General features: G+C 38.0%; 1 protein-coding gene across 1 annotated transcript in view; it reads right to left on the bottom strand.

The window, feature by feature from the left end:
• Window positions 1-5,099, bottom strand: part of LOC129250041 (glutamate receptor ionotropic, kainate 2-like) — a 31,595-nt gene extending 26,496 nt beyond the window's left edge. The window contains exon 1 of the mRNA XM_054889687.1: window positions 4,896-5,099. Within this exon, the coding sequence (XP_054745662.1) occupies window positions 4,896-5,084 (189 nt within the window). The 5' untranslated portion in view covers window positions 5,085-5,099. The remainder of the gene's footprint in view (window positions 1-4,895) is intronic.
• Between the last annotated feature and the right edge of the window lie 12,652 nt (window positions 5,100-17,751).

The raw sequence follows: 17,751 nt of genomic DNA, 5'->3' as shown, positions 1-17,751 counted from the left end.
GTCCAAAACAGCCATCACCCTTTTCACCAGAAAAAGAGCGAAGTGAAGTATCTTGGACTTGTCCTGATGCAAAGCTTAACTGAAAACGACATGCTGGTGCAATAAAAGGTGTCATGATCTGCAAACTTTTGCAGGAAAATCTTGGGCTGTAATCCAAGAATCCTGAGATGGTTCTACATCATGATAATAAGACCGATGGTGATATATGGAGTGGGCGCTTGGGCATTGAGAGTCACTGCCTCGACAGTTCGGTCACACTAACTTAGCTTCAGCGCTTATCATGCGGGTGCATCACGAAAGCGATGCGCACCTGTCCTTCAGCTGCGATGGAGGTGATGCTCGAGCTGACACCGCTTCATATAGTCATTCAGCAATCGCCAAGCGTACCCTGATTCTTCTAAAAACACGGAAGTGGAAGGGCTGCAGATCCCACTAACCGAGCCACCCTCAGATGATTTCACTAAGGTGATCAAATTCGAAAAGAAGTTTAGAAATCAACTGAAGAATAAGTTAAACTGGAGAAGACCTGCATTTGAAAAGAAACTCCAAGAGTGTTCCTTGCACTGGTACAAAGATGGCTCGAAGACCCCAGAAGGCATAGGCCCTGGATGTTACGACCCCAGAACCAACTGATGTGTGCCGATGGGCAGTTTTCCAAGCATCTTCCAAGAGGAGAAGTACGCCATTTGTCTATGTCCAGAGATAAACTTAGAAAGGAATGTCCAGAACGAGCAAACTGTCATTCTGAGTGACAGTCAGACGGCAATCATAGTCCTACTGTTCTGTGAGATCAAATCCTCAGTGGTACTTGAATGGTATAAAAAAGGTATAAAAAACGCAAAACCCTCTTCAAGGATAATCTGAGAATCCTCACAGACACCAACGGCCACTGCAGACTGCGAAGTCATCTGACCATTATCGGGATTTGGTCTGCGGACTCCTGCCGTTTTTGCGACCAATCTCAGAACACTCCAAAGCACTTTCTTCTGGAGTGCAGCGCTATAGCGCGAGGAAGTTTGAGATATCTTGGCCAATTACAGGCAGAAACGCATGGCAAGCTGCCCGAATGTGACTCGCAGGTATTTCGGCCCACTCGCGGACAATGGATTTTTTCAGTGCCTCTAAACTAGTGAATCTTTTAGTCCGGATCTTGCTCTCCATAATGACCCAAAAGGAATAATCGATCAGATTCGCGTCTGCTGTATTTGAGAGCCATTTTGTGGACGTTATGAAGTTCGGAATGTTGTGTTTTAACCAGACGGTGCCGACTCCTGTTGAAATATCTATGGTCTGCCACCCAAATGTTTGTCTATCCGTTTGTCTATTAAAAAAATACGGTTCATTACTTTTCAATCAAACCCTGTATGTGATTCAATTTATATTTCAGGTCTTATCTATAGCTAGAGCTAGTGAAGGATTAATACGTTCACGTATGATAGGTGCAGATGCTGCTGAGGGCGATGGGCTGGTTTTCCTAGACTCGGTTATTGAAATTAACCAGCAGGGGGCTGAATCTCTTTTCAATGCTTCGAACAATTTAACGCGACACTCGAAATGCTTTGTTTGCATATCTTTATTATTTACAACCCAATGAGCCTTGGAAATAATTATTTTGACACTTGTGTCCAAAAAGCAAAAACAAAATACATGTAACTTTGTGCTTTTGTTCTTCTGCGGCCACCTTGAGTAGATTCGCCTTGGCTCTTACTTTCTTCCAATAAGTTGTTTTTCAGATATCAACAAAACAATTAGGTTGTATTGACTCTTTTCTGATACTATCCCCAGCACAATCTCAGCTGTTCTGCGCTCACCAATCCTGTTTGCTTCCCAGATATAATGCGTTTTTCAATAGGTGCGCTTCAAATTTTTTCCGATAGGGAGGGCGAACGACGCAATATTTTTTATTTTTCGCTTGTCATTTGTAAACTTCATTAGTATACATTTCATCATGGAACGCTACACACCTGAGCAACGATTGCAAATCGTGCAAATTTTTTATGAAAATAATCGTTCTGTTGCTGCTACCAGATCCAGATTTTTTCCAAAAAATCATCTTCAGTGATGAAGCTCACTCAACAAGCAAAATATGCGTTACTGGGCAGAAAGCAATCCACACGTGATTCATGAGGCACCGTCGCATCCCGAAAAAATCACTGTTTGGTGCGGTTTACATGCCGGCGGCGTGATTGGCCCATATTTTTTCGTTGACGAGAACGATCGCCACGTTACTGTGAATGGAAATCGATACCGCGACATGATAAACGATTATTTTTGGCCGCAATTGAATGGTATGGACTTAGAAGACATGTGGTTTCAACAGGACGGGGCCACAAACCACACAGCACACGCTACAATTGATTTGTTGAAGAGTAAGTTCGATGAGCGCAATATTTCCAGAAATGGACCGGTCGAATGGCCGCCGCGCTCGTGTGATTTTCTTTGGGGTTATGTGAAGTCATTGGTCTGCAGTAACAAGCCGGCGACGATTTGTGAGCTCAGAGCCAATATTGAACGCGAAATTGCTGGAATTTCGGCCGATTTATGCAAAAGAGTGGTCGAAAATTGGGTTCAACGATTGGACTTCGTAAAACGTGCACGCGGTGGTCAAAAGAAATCTAATTTCATACTTAAATGTATATGTTCAACCTAATAATAAAAAAAAAAATTAGTTAAAAAAGTCAAACCGTTTGTGTTTTATTCAAAAAAAAAGTTGAAGCGCTCTTACTGAAAAACGCTTTACTAAATATATATAAAAAGTATACATAAGAATGATAGAGTTCAAGGTTTGCTTGATAGCTATTGTAAAAAAAAATTTTAGTCATACCATGTCGACTGTTTGTTTACGGTGAATACAAATGTGCGTATTAGTTAAACAAAAACTCATTTTAAATAATCCACAATAAAACTACGCACTTTCGTACGTTTGTATTCGCCGTATTTGTAAATAAACGGTTGACATGATATGACCATTTGCTGTGCTGATTTGTTTGGTATCTGTTTTGTTAAATACATCACAAGTGACGTCAGCCCAGCTATTAAATTCGCTCAGAGCCGAACGGTATGTTACATATTACACTTCAAATATACATAATATACGAATAGCTATGGTGAAAAACAAAATTTTGCGAGGAACTTCTCCTACCACACCAAAGGACCTTTAGCAAGCAATATCTGCCGTTTATTTCACACATGTTCTCCTACTCGCCCAATCTCTCGGTGTTCAGACGGAAACAACGCAACATGGGCGGAGGTTGTTTTTATGTTTTTTTTTTTGTGTGTCACCACCACAATCTCAGTTTTTTAGTAAACAAATCGATGCATAACTCTTGCTACGTCAGTCCATCACCTGATTCTGCCAAATTCGTTTAGAGTTTTTTAGTAAACAAGCCGATGCATAACTCTTGCTACGTCAGTCCATTCTTTGATTCTGCCAAATTCGTTTAGAGCCAGTTAACCAGGGATGACAGATTCATGATGAAAAGAATTGATAACATGTGCTCATTAACAGACCGTTATTCGACTCTGAGCGAATTCGACAGAATCCGCTGTGTTAGCAAATAAACTGAGATTGTTTTGTGATATACGAAAAAATCAGCTCAGTCTTCGCTTATGTTGGTTCAATGCCGTCTGAACAACGACTGATTGGAGGAGTGTGTGAATACGTGTGGAAATAGCGGGTTTCGTGAGCCTATCAGCTGATTCTGTCAAATTCAATGCTAGCAGATCCGAAGCTTTTTTCATAGTATTTGATCCATTATTCTACATAGGCGTTTCTTTCTTTTTCAATTCCTTTTTACTTTTTATTTGTGTATGATGAAACACCACAATGAAGAAAAAATTGCTCCTAATAGCGGTCGCCCTCAGCAGGCAATGGCAAACCTCCGAGTATATTTCTGCCATGAAAAAGCTCTTCATAAAAATATCTGCCGTTCGGAGTCAGCTTGAAACTGTAGGTCCCTCTATTTGTGGAACAACATCAAGACGCACACCACAAATAGGAGGAGGTCGGCCAAACACCGAAAAAAGGTGTAAGCGCCGATTTGATGATGACCCCGAAAATCAACAAACATGGAGCAAAAGTATATATGGGCCAACATCAACAAGTCGATATATATAGTATAATTGGCGCGTACACCCTTTTTGGGCGTTTGGCCGAGCTGCTATTTGTGGCGTGAGTCTTGATGTTGTTTCACAAATGAAGAAACCTACAGTTTTAAGCCGACTCCGAACTGCAGCTGTTTTTTTCTGAGGAGCTTTTTCATGCGAGAAATACATTCGGAGGTTTGCCATTACCTGCCGAGGGGCGACCGCTATTACAAAAATGATTTCCCTCATTTTGGTGTTTCAACGAGATTCGAACCTACGCTCTCTCTGAATTCCGAATGGTAGTGACGCACAAGCCCATTCGGCTACGGCGGCCGCCCGATTTTGATTATATACAAATACAAACGTGTAATTGCGTGAATTATATACATACACTGACATGTGAATTTATATATTGTACATACACTGACAAATGGATGCTACTATGGTATTTGTAAACACCGTAAGATTTGATCTATGAGAGCAACTAAATGCCCATTTCTAATCTAAGCCAAAACCACGAGTTCAGGCTAGGCGCTTGTGAAAGGAGCTGCCAGATATTTTTGTGTGCTTAAATTGAAAGATCAAAGTCATGCGGCTGATGCAGAAGGTATGCAGATCCTTGTCGTACGATTTATACCCCATCAGCATAATGCAGCCGGAAACCATGACCAAGCTCTTTGGAAATTTGGTTGACAGGATGCGGTACTGAGAAGCCAGTTAAGAAAGCCTTATGAATGAAATCGCGTCGCACATATAATTTGAATTTTTTTCTCATTCGTTTGACTTGAAAAAATTATTGTGTTGCTTACATATTTCATCAGCTGCGCCACCATACCGTTCCATTCACCTGTAAATGGGTCTTGAGCGCCATACTTTCGATCAGGTACCAAGTCAAGAATGTAGTCAAAACCAATATTACGCGCTATCAGCTCTAGTATGTCCACACAAAATCCAAAGAATCGCTCATTACCAGTAAAATTTTTGCCGTAATGCATCATTACGTAAGGTGTTTCCTATATAAAAAAAATATGTGTTAGAATATCTTATTACGTTATTTAATAGGCACTTACTAACTGTATACCTAATAAACCTGAACTCACCCAGAGAGGGAGCTAGCCACAAATACATATGAGCCAAACCTTAGCTTGTAATTACTTGGCACCATTGATGTAGCTCTCAAGATATAGAAAAAACTTGCTGTCAAACAGAACTATATGAATCTAACCAATTATTACTTAATATGAAACTCCCTCTATTTTCCCCCGAGACCGGAGGCTAATCTTATTTGTCTTAGTCTCCAAAAAACCAACTCAGAGCCCGACGAAAGACTGCTTCTAATCCGAAAAACTTACATCGTGAATATCCAGCAATACTAACTAAAGTTTGGCGTTTAAATCTTGCAACGATATTTGTAGCAATATTAGAAATCAACAAAATAAAAATAAATTTACAATAATAAATATACATGAATAATATGTGATTCGACAAACGCCTTTTAATTTTCTATAGAAATCACCAAAATTCCTCAATGAAAACATATGTATGAGGGAGTTGAAAGGTTCAGCATGGCTGTAAAGCGACAACATGTTGCATATCAACATATATAATAACAACTAGTCGAAGACTAACGCGTACCAAGTTAAGACGTGCTTAAGTTTTGTTCTATTATCTTTTTCAAATATTCATTAATTAGAATAACAAACGACCTAAGTGGTTTTAGATATTTCAAATTGTTTTGTATTCACGCTATTAACGGTTCGATATCAACGATTCCATTTAACCCTTAACTACCCATAAGTGTCTAGTGGACACGATTTTGATTTCTTGGTCTTATAAAAACGAAAGTATTAATTTTTGAAAATTCAGTTTTGGTCTAATCTAACCAAAGATTTTTATATGTACATTTAAAAATGCATTTAAAATATTTCTTACAGATACAGTTTAATATTTATTGGCAATAAACTAAAGTACTAACTCACCAACCCACAGGTGTCTGCTAGATACAATAGGGGAGTTCAATAGTGTCTGTTTTTAACGCATTTCCGTGAAAGTGACAAAACAGAACTACCATCTGAAAACTACGCTGAACAATTATGTAATGAGAGTGATGATGCACGACTACAAGAATACGTCACAATTGATACTAATAAAGGAGGGGACGAACTACTTGGAAGTCAGAATTCGACAAACAAACGCCTGGGCGCAAAATAATTCGCGGTAGTATTCTTCCTTCAGGCCAAATTATTATTGATGAGATAGATAGTTTCAACCTTTTTTCAACGATCACATATTGGAACTCCATGTGAAATATACCAATGCGAAAGCATCTCGAGTGTTACAAAATCAATGGAAACATAACGATAAATTAGACAATCATTTTTGGTCTTTTAGTGGTAACAGGCGTCAACAAGCAGGGAGGTGTAGATTTTAGAGAATACTGGGAACCAAATTTCTGCAATATGATATTTCGAACTACGATGGGAAAAAATAGATCAGCTACCTTACTGCGATTCTTAAGATTCGATGATTAAAACACTAGATCTCTGAGGAAGTGAAAAGATAAACTTGCACCTGTTAGAAAAATATGGGAGTTCAGAAAAGTTGTATTTACCAGGAGGAAATCTCACTATTGGTGAACATCTTATACCTTTTCGAGGATGGATGTCATTCAAACAATATCTATCCAGCAAACCTGATAAATATGGCATACAAATTGGGTGGATCTGCGACAGTAAAACTAGCTACCCTCTATATGATAATCCATATCTTGGAAAAGAAGGACAACAGGGGAACCAGTTATGTGAATCATACTTCCGATGTGGTAGAAATATTACTTTTGATAATTATTTTACTAGTCTTGATGTAGCAAAATCTTTGACACAAAATGGACTCACAGTTGTTGGAACATTCCGCAAAAATAAAGCTTGTATACCACCAAATTTTGAACCTAACACAAATCGTGACATCGAATCTAATGCCTTCGGTTTTTATAAAAATATGACATTGGTTTCGGATGTACCGAAAAAAAAATCGTGCAGTCATTTTCTTGTCTACAATGCATCATTCAAAAGAAACAGATGTGAACAAAAAAATTAAGTTTCAAGTAAATTTGTACTATAATTCCACTAAGGGAGGCGGTTCATGTGACCAGATGGTTCATGAATATTCAGTTCGGCGAAAAACAAATATATGGCCGATTGCATTATTTCAAAATATTATAGATATGGTTGGCATTTCATCGCTCATTTTATGGAAAAATTGAAATCCTCATTCGGAAAGAAAAAAAAGATAAAACTTTTTCTACGAGGAATTGCAGCCAAATTAATAGCATCTCATATTCGCAGACGAAACAAGAAAGGTCTATAGCGATATCACTTAGCCGCGATGGAAAATGTGTAGGTATAGTAGGATCAAATCAGGAAGCTGCTCAATAATCTGATGTCACATTTGTCCTGTAACATGTAATAAAAGTTTAATATTAAACGATAAATACTTCCGTTGCATTAAAAATAAATTGGTTTTTCTTCATATGCCCTAAATTTAGGTGATGTGTCTGTTGGACCCTACTGGTCAGGTACGTTACAAAAGCATACTGGATAGCTAAGAGTTAAAGTAACCTGCGCAGTGGCAGTAAAGGCAAAATAACCACGCTACATAGGTACAATTTTGAAAGCGAAAGCAACGACACCAACGACCCAGAGAGTTCCGCGGCTTTGCCTACAACGAAGGCAGCGTAGAATTCGAGCTTAAAACACGATACGTGGATGCAAATTTGAACGAACGCGTCGCGATCCAGTAACCATTTACAACGCGCTAGGAATCGTCTATAATCTAGCTAACGGGAAGCTTTACGAGAAATAATTTGCCCCCTGAAGCTGATAAGAATGAAGATGAAGCAGATGATAATAATGACGACACGGAGAGCGAGAACAACAGCTAATTGAGAGTAAATCGGGGTGAAGTTACAAACCACTACAGCTTTCCTTCAGCTGCATATGCGAAAAACGACGAATCCAAAAGGCAAACAACGGAGGCGCACACACAATGGCACGCGCATGAGTAATAGTGCAACATATCAATCACCGAAATTTGCGATGGCATTACGTGATTTAGGGGATTCCATTAGAATTATTGATGATTCTAAGCCGATGCCAGTGAAAGTATGGACACAGGAATTCGAAGAATGAGTTATGTTAATGTAGTGGAACGGCCCACAAAAGCTGGTGTTTGGAAAAGCGGATTAGCAAAGTTATTCATACTGGTTGAAAGAGATCTTAATTCGTGGCATGTGCTAAAAAACACATTGCTAAGGGATAAATAATTATGGTACTTAATAGCTAAAGCACTGCCAACTGTGGAACAACATCAAGACGAACACCACAAATAGGAGGAGGAGCTCGCCCAAACATCCAAAAACAGGGTGTACGCGATAATCAAAACAAATCAAATTAACATTACTGATACCATTTCAATTCAACCGGGCTATTCGGGACATGTTCTTCAATTTCAATGTAACTCAAATAAGTTGCTCTCTGGTCAAAATAATGAGACACGTATTTTTTTGTTCGCCGGAAAATTTTTTTTTAAGAATTATCGGCAATATTGTTTTTCGCCTAAAAATCGCTTTTTTTAATTATATAAGAAACTTTTTTTTTTTAATGCTCATAACTTAGTCAGAAATGAACTTATTTTAATGATTCTTGGTTCAAAATGATCGTAATTACAATACTTGTACGAGCGACTTCATGTAGAAACAATTGCAACAAAGTAGTTGAACATTTTTTATTTTGCAAAAAAAAAAAATTCGAAATTTTTTCGAAATTCAATATTTCAAAAAGTGTTTTTTTAAACTTCTTCCAAATCAAGAGGACACCTCAAACTTCAATTGAGCTGAATGCCCAGTAGCTAAAATGAATTGTTTTTGAGTAAAGAATTTTTGAGTAAAACACCTGTTTCGCACTTTTTGTGGAATACTGCTACGTCGATCACGAGCGGCTGTTATTTTTAAATCAGCCACCACTATATTCCACTGCTTAGAGCGTGATGCAAAGAGTTCGGCTGTTCTCTTTGACGAATTTCCTTCTCGTACAAGGTCATTGAAGTCGGCTTGCGTTACTAAATGCGGCACTGCAGTCCCAAGTTCACTGGGTGTTGGTACAAATTCCAATACTTCTGGTTCCCCGCATCTCGCATTCGATGCAAGAAATGTTGATAGCATTGTTGGTGCTACTGTTGGTTCTCCATCCCTTAATTCGGGGACATCATCAAAAATCTCCATTGAAGCCGCTATACGTTCTTCTGGTGAGTACAGAACCGTTGGAATAACCGATCCTACATTAGCGTAGCGAATTTTGTTGCGGCGTGTGCTCCGTACGTGGTAGCCAAATTGTTGGTACAGAGTACTTTATTTTTGACCTTCCATCAGTAAACTTGCATAAATTTCTATAGCAATAGTCGCACACGACTTCCGGAGTATACCACAAGTAAGGAACATAAGCAGTCTTGAATATGTTCTGAAACGAATTAACCACTGTTTTCATAATATTTTTAAAATTTTTACTTGGTGCGAATAAGCCACAAACGTAACAAAAGTTTTTTCGAGTCGAGCACTGCATTTTTCGTAAGATGAAATATACAGAAAGACGTTTTCGCGCAACAGAACTTAAAACAATTGTCAAAGTATACGTCTCCTAGTAGCGCAACTGTCAGATGATCGGAACTTCCGGAACTGTAGCAAACACACAAACAGCACACAGAGTGTGTTTTATGAAACAATAAATTAAAGGTTAATAAGTTGTTTAAAAATTTGGAGTCCCTTCAAGTTATGCCGAAAATTTAGAAACAATTTTTTTTTAGAAAAAAAAATTTCAAGAAAATCTGAGAATTGATAAATTTTTTTTTTTAATTTTACATAATAAAAACATTTCCACGAGTCTGCCTGCAGAAATTCAGCGCGATTGGATCACGGAGAAAGGGTTAAAAATTGATCCGAAGTTTTTCACATAGGCGGACTACGAGCTCTATATTTTACACATTAAAAAAAAATTCTGACGTGTACATGAAAATCGCCGATACACGTTCATTTTTATTTTTTCTCCCCTTTCCGAAAAAGTATATTTGGTTCATAGGACAGAAAAAAAGTTCGTTTTTGTAACGCAGTGTTATTAGTCATCTCTCTTAGTACTAATACATTTCTGAAGTTCGCGGCCAATTGTTTTCATGGTACTAACAGATACTAAATTTTGGAGAAGAGAGTTCCTGAGATGAGTCAAATGCACCAAAAACTGTGTTTCCGACATTTGGGTTTTGTATCTAGCAGTGAAAAGTTTATAGTTTCTCACTGACTTCGTGGCAGTTATTCTGAGGGCTAGGTACTCAGGTACTTTCAAGTAGTAGATTTTGTGCAAAAGTAAGAGGGATCTAAACTGAAAAACTGAAAAAGCTTCTCCAAGGACATGGAAGAGAAGAGAGATGAGAAACGCGGTCTCTTCCCTTGATGCTGAGCACGTAACGAGTAATATTATTAAACAAAACACTCAGCTTATGTTTACGGCCATAACCACAATTAACAAAGACTTCACAACCATATAATAACGATGGCATAAAATATAGGGTTATTCAATAGGCGCGCTTCAACTTTGTTCCGATAGGGAGGGCGAACACGGCAATATTTTTTATTTTTCGCTTGTCATTTGTAAACTTCATTAGTATACATTTCATCATGGAACGCTACACACTTGAGCAACGATTGCAAATCGTGCAAATTTTTTATGAAAATAATCGTTCTGTTGCTGCTACTTTAAGAGCATTACGGCCATTTTACGGTCCATTTAACAAGCCGTCCCGTTTTGGGGTTATGTGAAGTCATTGGTCTACAGTAACAAGCCGGCGACGATTTGTGAGCTCAGAGCCAATATTGAACGCGAAATTGCTGGAATTTCGGCCGATTTATGCAAAAGAGTGGTCGAAAATTGGGTTCAACGATTGGACTTCGTAAAACATGTACGCGGTGGTCATGCAAAAGAAATCGAATTTCATACTTAAATGTATATGTTCAAACTCGATAATAAAAAAAAATTAGTTAAAAAAGTAAAACCGTTTGTGTTTTATTCAAAAAAGTTCAAAAGTTGAAGCGCTCTTACTGAAAAACCCTATATGTTTGAACAATTAAGATTGGAATGCGTAGAGGAGTAAAGTGTAGGGTGGACCAGAGCGCACGAAGCATTCCGTACATCTTACCTACGACTAAATTTACGTGACTATCCCAAGTTGATCCTTGGTTGAAAAGGATCCCGAGATTTTTAGCCCTATGCACATAATTAATAGTAATGCCGTCAAATAAGACTTTTGGAAAAGTGAAGCGTCGTTGGGCCTTCTGGAGATAACAAGCACCGGAGACTTCTTTGGATTGAGAGTTAGTGCATTGTCGGATGCCTATTTGTTTATGCGACATAAATTTTGGTTGATTTTAAGATAAGTCATCTATTTCATTGAGATTGCAAGATCGATTAATCTGGACATCATCTGCATACAAGTGAGTGTGTATTTCGGTAAGGATTGCTGATAGGTCGATGATGTACAATAGATCCTCACGGAACTCCCCTGTGCAATTCTAAAACAGATGATATCAATGACCCACTACAGACAGCTTGTGACTTATTTTTTTTTGGAAAAGAGGCAATTAACTGCATAGAAGAAGAGGAAACCCCAAAAAATGTGTCGAGTTTTGCCAATAAGATACTATGAATAACTGAATCGAATGCCTTTGAGTGGCCAAGTAGGGTAAGAAAGACTTTTTTATCGTCAATGGACTCACGAATATCTTCGATGACGTCAATCAGTGCAGTTATACAATTATGTCCTTTTTGAAAACCTGATTGCCGTTTGTGTAAAATAGAGTTCTTAGAAAGAAAAGCGCTCAACTATTTATGCATGATTAATGAAAGTTAGAGTGAAAGTGCAATTGGCCTAAGTTCACCGTCGGCTTTAGGGATGGGAAAACTTTTAGCGGTTTTCCAACATTTTGGGATGAATGATTAGATGAATCTATTATATAATTTTAAATATATTTTAATAAACAATAATAATCTATGGAAGTAGAATCAATAGAACAGCTTTTAGAAAAACAGCAAGTCAAGTGGTCTTGATCGAGAGAAAACATTCAACGACGTCGGACTGATGAACACACGAAAAGCTAAATTTTAGATAATTTGGTAGAGAGCTAGAAAAATCTATGTATGTTAGTGTTCGTGACTCGAAGTGCCGAAATATTTACAAATTTTTCATTTATTGAGCCACGATGTAAAAAGATTTGGCAACTTTTCACTTTACTTTTAACCAGACCAATGGTTTTAATTCTTTGCCAAGTTTGTTTGCAGCCGATTGCCCTTTTTTTTGTTTTTGGCGGAGAGGTTGGGTTAAAAATGCCTTGGCACCATACGTCGCTACTATGTGTGTGGTGATTCCACTGAAAGTATCCATCCTCTTCTCTTGCATTTTTCCCTCCACCCCGGGCCTGCCTTCGCATTGCTTCGAGGTAGAGGGCCAATATTGTGTCCTAAGAAGGACACTTACATACTCACCCTGCGTCTACGGTCACGTGTTTTGAGAAATCTATGCCCAATGCTCTTCAGCATAACTTTCCACTGCATCATCATTTTCTCGATAATTTCTTCAGGTGTAAATACACCAATAGCTTGTTGCAGACCTGTTCTCTCTATGTTCCAGCTCTCGCATTTAAGGAAGGTGTGCCCCGCATATAAACCGTTTGGTAGGCTCACTTTTCCCATGAGAAAGGACCCATGTCCGGACAAGAACTGTGTAAGGTAATAGTTAACCACACAATGCTTTCTTTCTACCTAATTTTCACCGCTGCTTCAGATACTATTCTGGATGAAGAAGCCACTCTGAGAGCGAAGGTGCGTTGCATGGATTGCAGAGTTTTCCCCCGGCATTGCACTCTTAGCGAATCTGCCCATATTTCGCATCCGTATAAGAGATTCGAGTTGACCATGTCCATTAAAAATTTCGTTGGATCTGCGTTGGACCTCCAAGGTTTGCCATGAGCTTACTTAACATCCCGTTTCCTTTGGCAACTTTTGTGGCATCGTGATTTAAGTATATGCGCCAGTAAATTAGCCTTGTGTCTAATTGCACTCCTAAGTATTTCACCACTCTTTTTGTCAATAAAGTGGCATCGAGTACTTGTATATCTACTTCTAATGGGTTACGTCTGTTGGTTAGAAGGATTAGCTCTGTTTTCTCTTTGGCCAGCTTTAATCCATGGTCCTCTAGCCATGTCTGAACTCGGATCATCACCTGCTTTACCTTCCTTTTGGCTTCGAGCGATTATTACAGCTGCGATTATTAAATGCACATCCTCAGGCATCTCTATTCGAAGGATTTCATCGTAACTTATATTCCAAAGTTAAGGTCTATGTATTGATCATTGAGCCGTACCTGCTGTTATTTGTTTAGTCTTGCATCCTTCTCGCATTTCGTATAAGAGTACGCTATTGCTTAGATAGCTACGAATAATCTTGAATAGATTATTCAGGATCTTGAATTGTGCCTCTAAGGCTTAAATTACATCGTCCCAACTTAAATTGTTAAAAGCATTTCTAATATCTAGTGTGGCTAGTAATACTAAACGTTTGCCAATGCAAAGTAATTGGATTTGGCATTTCTAACCATTATTTCCTCATAGCTAAAAACTGATTGTGACAATCGTATGTTTTGTATCTCGTCCACCGATTATCCCTATAGCTTTTTTTAATTTCCGAATTAAACCAAATGTTGTCATAATCTCGCTTAATCATTGTCTTGTTTGGAACGTAATCGTTAAATAGATTTACTAAATTCTTCTACAAATATTGCATTTGATTGTCGGTAGATATCATATTTTTTACAGAGTGCCAGTAAATTTTATTTACGTCACTGTTAAGCCTAACATAATCTATATTTTTAAAATATCTAAAGCTAAAGAGCTGAACGTCATCAGTTGTAATGACACTGAAGCCAAACGTTAAAAAATTAAGTCAGGTTTGGAAAAAGAAGGCATAAATAATTGGTCATACATATATCGAATACCATTGAAAAATTATCGTTATCTTATGAGGATATTATTGTTGCTGGTGATTTCAACTGTAATTTGTTTTTCAACACTGCGTAACTGACATAATGAGCGCTTTTGGTCTCCTACGGGTGAATTCAGTAACACCAAAGCACTTTGCCAATAGTAGTGTATCTCTCATTGACCACTTTTATAATAACTTAAAACGAATTTTATTATATGACCATACATATATAGGGTTTTCCAATAAGAGGTATTACTTTGATTTTCAAAGAATGGTTTCGTTGGTTGTGTGGCACGTAGCGCCGTCTTGTTGAAAATAAATGTTGTCCAGATCAATACCATCCAATTCCGGCAATAAAAAACTGTTAATTATCTCTCGATAGTTCGTAACTGTTACTCCAGCTTCATTTTCGAAAAAGTAAGGTCTAATGACTCCGCCGGACCATAAACCGCACCAAACAGTCATACTTTGAGGAGGCTTTGAGAGGCTTTTCAACAATAACTCTTGGATTTTCTGAGCCCCATATCCGACAATTTTGCCTGTTGACGAAACCACCGAGGTGGAAATGGGCCTCATCCCTCAAGATGATTTTTCGATGGAATTCCGGATAATTTTCATGCATTTCAACGACGCAATCAGCAAAGACACGACGTTGTTGATGATTGGCCCGCTTGAGTTCTTGTGTTAACTGGACTTTATAAGCCTTAAGACCCAAATCTTTATGGTGTGGTGACGTTTGTGGAATGCCTATTTCCAAAGAACGACGAGGCATGGACAAGCCTGGGTTTTTTCATCCCTTTCGGCTAAACCAGCAATATTTTCGGCTGTTTTTGAACGATTCCTCTTCTTCACATCACTAATTTGTCCCAACAGCTCGAATTTTTCCACTAATTTTTGTATTGCGGCCCGACAAGGTGCTTCACGATGACCCAAAAACTTTCGAGTTTTACGAACCGTCTCTGCCAAATTTTCACCATTTTTGTAGGGAATTTGAATAATTTCAATGCGTTGTTTAAGCGTGTATCGTTCCATTTTTATTAATGGCATAGTTTCTACTTGTCAAATATCAAAAAATGACAGCTTCAAAAGTGAAATCGACCGAAATAGAGGGCTATTCAAAATAACACCTGTTATTGGAAAATATATATAATAAAATTCGCAGTGTTCAAGCAACAAATTACAGTTGAAATCCCCAGCAACAATTTTTATTTGGACGGTACGAAGTACCAACAAGAACTTTAAAATTATTACAAACAATTTCGACAAACAACACAACATATTCAACACAAAAATCTACGCCAGATTTGGACTTCACAAAACATTTCAATAACTACCTCACAAGAATCGTCACTCCTCCTCCATGCCCTTGTCTATCATGTCTGTAAATTATGTCACTTTGACTGCAAAGAGTTCATCACACATATGCGAAGTGAACCATGTTTCTGATATGCACACAATGTCAATGAATTCTCAAAGTACATAGTATTTAAACACGCCAATTTTGCTACATAGGCTCTGAACATTGATCTGGCATATTTTTAGCCCTTTTCTTCTCTTACAAAGCACCCGTAATATTGCCCAGTGACTTACACTTTGCCGGCGTGCCAATTTGCCGTTGTTGTGATTAAAAAGGCCAATCGAACTGAGAAATACTCGCTTCTTCTTTGGAGAGCTGAACTTTATAATAACCGGAGGGTCAGTGTTTGTGTTGGTAGATAAGCGTATTCGAAAAATGCTCTTGACCTCAGGTAGCATAGCACTCGTATTAGTTGAGCTACAAATAATATTCAGCAGGCACCGTAAGTCTTCTCCCTTTTGCGCTGGTATGCATCAGCGGCGATTTCAGCTCTCTCGTAGCGATCAAGGTGTTTTTGCAGTGAACAGACATCAACGTTAAAAGAAAGATTTGCGCACATCTTTTCTACCAAAAGTTAAAAAAAAATATACTCAACTGGCCAAATTAAGCAGCAGTTGAGTAAAATTCGTTTGTATGAAGGAACAAGGAATGTTAACGTGTAAGTAGAAAACAAATACATATGTATGTATGCTAAGTTCAATAGTGACTTAGAAAGAGCAAACTATCCAAAATTACATACATATAATATATTATGTCTGCCCAAGGAATCTTCAGTAAAACTTTATTGAATTCACTTCAACCAAATCAAATCCTTCATAGAGAATTGATTGATTACAGGGCACACAGAAAGATGGCATATGCAAATTTAAATATTTGAATTTATTTACATATGCGCATATATACATATATGCTGTGTGTAAGTATGTACACTTGCGACAACAAAAAATATTACGATTCCCTAAAACTTCTCAAGAAATCCAGCGCACATTCATAGGCACAGCATTGTATGTACAGTAACCTTCAAATGTGTACAGTAACCTTCAAATACTCTAATTTCAGAGCAAGTTTCTAACCTTGCAGATATAGGTATGCATATGTTTTTGTGCACTGTCCGACACAGAACTTTTTTATAAGCTACTTATGTAACTAGTTTTCTGCAAGTTACTGTATGCTCATGCGCGCACTTGACGCACAGCATCTGCGGTTGTCGAGCGTTTATAAAGACATATTTACATACATATATTGATGCATATATACATATGTACGGAGCCGCGGGAGTTACATATTCAATTCCAAAGACAAGGTCATATTTTAAGACAGTTTAACTTGCTTGACAAAGTGTGGGAAAGGAAATGCTGAATAAGACATTAACAATAATTTTGTAAAATTAAATATTAAATGCCAAATAAGCAATTACATATGTACATTAGTTTAAGTCTGACTGTAATAATTGAACAAGTAATAAATGAGTTTTTGAGAAGCCCTTCAAGACAAAAGTTATTCTTTCTATTCTTTTTAAAAAATTCTCCTGCCTGAGTAAAATATAAAATTGGCGCAGTCGGTAGGATCCTTTAAGACATAAAAGGATCCAGTGATACGAAATACGGGCAGTGCAAAAACTAAAAATTTTATAACACCCAAAACTAATCCTGCGAATCTGTAGCCAACTCAGGAGTTGACCGGACCCTCCAGGGTATAACTTAACATACGTAACGTATAACTTAACAGAAAAGTGCAGTGAACATTTATTCAGTACAAAGAAAATTGAACACCACAAAAGATAAAGTGCAGTGAATACACAGGAAAAGAAAATCCGAGTACTAACCACTAAGCGATAACCAATTGAAAAGGTGCAGCAAACACTCAAGTGAAAATCTGAGTGAAAGCCACAAAGGAAAGTGAAAAATTTCTTGTAAACGGCCACAAGAAAAACACTAAAATTCGGCAAGCCAGGCAGAGAGAACTTGATAAGAGAAGAATGGAGCAGGCCCAGCAAGAAATGACCCCTGTAGATCTGGTACAGCAGCTTGCAAGAAGGGAGCAGCAACTCGAGCAATTAAGATTGGCCTACATAGATTTACAACAAAGACAGCAACAGGATCAAACAGACTAGAAAGAATATTGAAAAACATCATCCACCTTCCAGCATTCACAGGACACGGAGATATAACCATAAACTCATTTTTTAGTAGCGTAGAATACTTAATATCAACGCTCGAAGATGAAGGACAT

The sequence above is a fragment of the Anastrepha obliqua genome, chromosome 6 (assembly GCF_027943255.1).
Source record: "Anastrepha obliqua isolate idAnaObli1 chromosome 6, idAnaObli1_1.0, whole genome shotgun sequence".
NCBI classification, from domain to species: domain Eukaryota; kingdom Metazoa; phylum Arthropoda; class Insecta; order Diptera; family Tephritidae; genus Anastrepha; species Anastrepha obliqua.
This window is presented reverse-complemented; position numbering and strand designations above follow the sequence as displayed.